The 4,199-nt window shown below is 35.6% G+C and overlaps 1 protein-coding gene across 1 annotated transcript; it reads right to left on the reverse strand.

Moving 5' to 3' along the window:
* Window positions 1-1,630: 1,630 nt before the first annotated feature.
* Window positions 1,631-3,912, reverse strand: LOC128509698 (uncharacterized). Its single transcript, XM_053481529.1, has 3 exons — window positions 3,802-3,912; window positions 1,977-2,120; window positions 1,631-1,809 (listed from the first exon to the last, which is right to left on the reverse strand). The coding sequence occupies exons 1-3, from the start codon at window positions 3,907-3,909 to the stop codon at window positions 1,660-1,662; spliced, it is 402 nt and encodes a 133-aa protein (XP_053337504.1). The 5' UTR covers window positions 3,910-3,912; the 3' UTR covers window positions 1,631-1,659.
* Window positions 3,913-4,199: the final 287 nt, after the last annotated feature.

A 4,199-nucleotide genomic window follows, 5' to 3' on the forward strand; every position in this document is an offset into this window, starting at 1 on the left:
ATACTATACTATAACTGTTCTTTTTTTACTTTAGATGTTTTTGTGCTCTTGTTACTGCAGACTTCTGAAGGAGATCTGAAATCCTGCTGCAGCTCTGATCCTGACTTCTGTGCTTTTTTCCCTTGTTTCCTTGTTTGTCTGTGTGTGTCTGATATCTTATCCGTGATTGATTTTATAAAACTTGTACTTGTGCCCATGTGTGTGTGTGTGTGCGCGCGCGTCATTGTGTGTGTTTTACATGTCTTTATTTTTGTTGCCAGATTCTTTATTTAAGATCAAAATGTCACTCTCCACACCTCCAGATTCACACACTTTGCAAACTTAACAAAACCAAACCGAGTCATATGATCATTATCATCAAAGTATTATATTAACTTACTATAATAAGATTTAAATAAAGCCCATTAATAACGTTTACAAGAGCTGATGGTTGTTTGGTTTTATTATTATTATTATTATTATTAGAGACAGTTCTATCATTTCCACACCTAATGTAAAATCCAGGATTCTTTTTTCATGTTTTAAGAAACAAAATGTTTATTTTCATGTAAGCATGCTCTTCTGAATTACCTTTCATAAAAAAAAAAAAGTTTTATTAAAAAATATATATATAGAACATTGGATATTTATATTGAAAAGTTACAACATAAATATCAAATATTTAAAATAATTCGATCATACATATTAAATATTTAAAACATAAATATTAAATGTTTAAAATGCCCCAAATTAGAGAGAAAGATTAGTTAATTCTGTAAGACAGTACATTGAGTAAAACAGTACAAGGATCTTGGGCCGAATTGCTTTGTCAGACACGTCTACATCATCATAGCATCATGGGATAAACGTTAATCATCATTTAGATTCTTATAAACACTCTATGAGAAGTGGTCATAAAATTGTTATTATAACTAAAACAACAAAAAATAATGTCATGAAAATGAATGTTGGTCGTAAGCTTAGTCCTTCTCCACATATCCTCCACCTAAGGCGACACACTTCTCCAATGGATGAGCTGGTGGAGACCATCTTTAAAGAAATATATATATTTTTAGGTTTTCAAAAGTTCAAACTCGGCAATCACCTTTTTGTCGTCAAATGCCTGCCACAAAGTGGTTTCTTCAAGTGATGAGGTTGGGTTTGGGGGAAGCGAGTTTCATGGTTTCATGAGCTGAATGGGCTAGCACATTTCTCATGAAGAAGACGCACTTCCAACCAGGTGCGCCATTTTTGTTTTGAGTCTCATACGGGACTATTTTTGAAAATCATACAAGAAGAAATGTTCATAAACTCATTTCCTCATAGGCAAATATTTTCCATTTTTTTATATGATAATGCAAATTTTATGACCGGCCATCGTACAAAAAGAATGACCTTATGTTTGGAAAGAAAAGAATCGTAAGAAAACATATCAAGAGTCAGAAATTAGTCTACCTCCAGTAGACTAGGCTCTAATATGTGTAGAGCTCAAGCTTGAGAGTGGATAAGGGGAAACGAGATCCACAGGGAACCTCATCAGCACTCAATGTCTAGAGACACATCTGGTGTAAACACTGAGTCCTGATCCTTGTTTTTCACTTGTGTGACTCTCTAAACAGTGATGTGAGTTTTTCCAAACATCTTGAATTCCACAGTTTCACACTTGTAGTTTCACGATCATCAGAACCAGTGCTTTCGCGATCCAATGATGACGATGGTGAGGGTGATAATGGTGGCTGTTAATATTACAGCGCAAATGATCTTCCCAATAAGAGGGTTCTGGTCTTGTTTTTCTGTAGGATTTCTCACAGTCCTGGCAAAAAGTCTACTCTGAAACAAAAGAAGCAGAATCAAGTATTAACCCTGGCATTGTCTTAAAGCAGCTTCACATCAAGTCAGATATAAGATGAGAATGAGCATGAGCAACAGGAAAGACTTGTTCTTTACAGCAAGAGCAGGTCTACAGAATGCCTTTACGAAACCTGCAGTACACATACACAACTGAGAAGCCGGTCTGCTCTCTGGTCCAGTTCGTCGAGATTTTCCCCACGTGCTTCAGTCATGATCACGTTATTATGCATGATGACTCGAACTTCATCCACGTTCTGCTGAAGCTTCTGCAGCAGGGGTTTTCTCTCCTCCTGAACACAAACAACAGCCAAACATCAGAGACTAGAAACAAGCAAGAGAGGAAAAAGAGAGATAGGAAGTGAACTGATTTGTTACATTTTTAAATGCTTGGAGTGAACGTGATTGTCGATTGTGATTACAGTGGCGGCCAGTCAATAAGGGATGCCGGGGCGCCGCCCCCTTAAAGTTAGGCAGAGAAGAATGCTATGTTAACATGTAATTATTCAACATAAGAATTATTTTATTTTAATAATGAAATAAAGTCATTTAGTTACAATATTTTGCTGTATTTCCTAATATAATTTATTTACAATAAAAAAAAATCAAATCTGTATTACATTACAACTGTATTGCGCGGGGCGCCGGACAAACGAGTGTCTATGTACTGTAGGCACATAAATTTTTGAAAAGCATGTGATTTGAGGCTGAGCTCTAATTGAATTTTCTTTTTTCCAAATCATCCTTGGGGCGGAGCACTGTGCGCCCCGAACCACTTTTGTTTTTAGCAAATCAATATTGTTTTTAAATATTTGGGATCATGTGATTATACCATTCTCAACAAGTCTTATTGACGGTCAGCAGATGGTTAGTTGAAGTACTGAATAGTGATTGATGTGAAAGCAGCTAAATATGAGAAACAAATTCTGTAATTTCTTTGCTAAAATACCCCTTCGCAAGGCGATTGGATGAAGAAAGAAAAAAAGTTAAAGAGCTTGGACCAGATCGACCTGATCTTCAGGTATAACTTTAGGCAGATGATTAAGTACTGCCAAAGTTTTTTTCAATTCTGTATTTTTCCATCCAGTTTTGCATGAGGCATATTAGTGTATAGGGGGGGGTGGGGATTGGGGTGGATAGGGACAAAGATTGATGCTTTGAAAACAGAGCAGTTAAGTAAGTAGATGGTTTCTGGGTTGGGAAAAAGAAAGTGATTCATGAAAGCAGAGCGACGCATGCAGAATTGTAGAATGAATAAATTGTAAAATTAGAAAAAATACACTTCTTATTTTGCATGTCATGAATATCGACAATTGTGTGGGTATATTTAAACAGTTTGACAGCAAAATGAGATAAAAGCCATACTCAGATTTTGTTAGTTTTATTATTCTCAGGCACACATGGTGTCTCACAAAATGTTTTTGTTGGCTTTTTTTACAAGCTTTGAAAACAATGAAAATATTATTTAAGAAATAAAATTAAGCAGAGAAATAATGCTGCAACACTCCAGCGATGGAGAAAATCCCGAGATAATGCTAAAGCACATGATTGCTTTGTGTACAGAGCAAACACAACTGCAGACGGATTTATCAGCTCTGCCAAACCTGCGGAAGATGAAATGATAGATTTTTGCAAAGTCACGCAAACTTTATACTAATATAATTTTGCCATATTATTATTATGCCCAATCATGCTTCTCAACATCCTTGTGACTTAAATTAACGGTGCTTGTAATATTTTTTTCTTCTTTGACATCATCATGATCATCATCAACTTTTTCTTTTTCTCAAAACTCCAAAAATCAAAAAATCTCACTTTCTGAGTTAAACTGTTAATATGTTTAGATTACTGAGAGTTAACACACACCACTAACTGCTTTACAGTGAAACATGTTTAATGTTTTGTTGATTAAAAATTTACTGAACAGTAAAATAAGAGGAAGAACAAAGAAAACAGTTAGAAAAATAAACTTACCATAACTGTTGTTTTGTGCTTCTGTGACTGTTGGCTTCTGTAGGAGATCTGAAGTTCTGCTGCAGCTCTTATCCTGAATGTCTGTGATTTATTTCCTTGTTTTCTCATATATATATATATACACGAGTATATGAGTGTGTGATATATATATATATATGAGTGTGTGTGTGTGTGTGTGTGTGTGTGAGAGAGAGAGAGAGAGAGAGATTTTAGCCGTGATTAATTATTAAAACTTTTCAACCTCGTGCTTTTTGCCCGTGTGTATTTGTGTATGTGTGCCACGCCTTATCCAGGTTGCCAGATTGATGTCACATTAAAGTCAAACTGTCAGACTCCAGATCTCGACCTCATGGTGCAGGTCTGTCACATTTCTATCCTCAGCAAGGTTTTCACACACT

The sequence above is a fragment of the Clarias gariepinus genome, chromosome 21, assembly GCF_024256425.1.
Source record: "Clarias gariepinus isolate MV-2021 ecotype Netherlands chromosome 21, CGAR_prim_01v2, whole genome shotgun sequence".
Lineage (NCBI taxonomy): Eukaryota > Metazoa > Chordata > Actinopteri > Siluriformes > Clariidae > Clarias > Clarias gariepinus.

Bases quoted from the DNA above. Each gene is read 5' to 3' on its own strand.
- LOC128509698 (XM_053481529.1), bottom strand. From the start codon at position 3,909: ATGAGAAAACAAGGAAATAAATCACAGACATTCAGGATAAGAGCTGCA. The intron at 2,121-3,801 runs GTAAGTTTATTT...GTTTGTGTTCAG, and splicing joins AGCACAAAACAACAGTTATG to GAGGAGAGAAAACCCCTGCT. The intron at 1,810-1,976 runs GTATGTGTACTG...CTTTTGTTTCAG, and splicing joins CAGACCGGCTTCTCAGTTGT to AGTAGACTTTTTGCCAGGAC.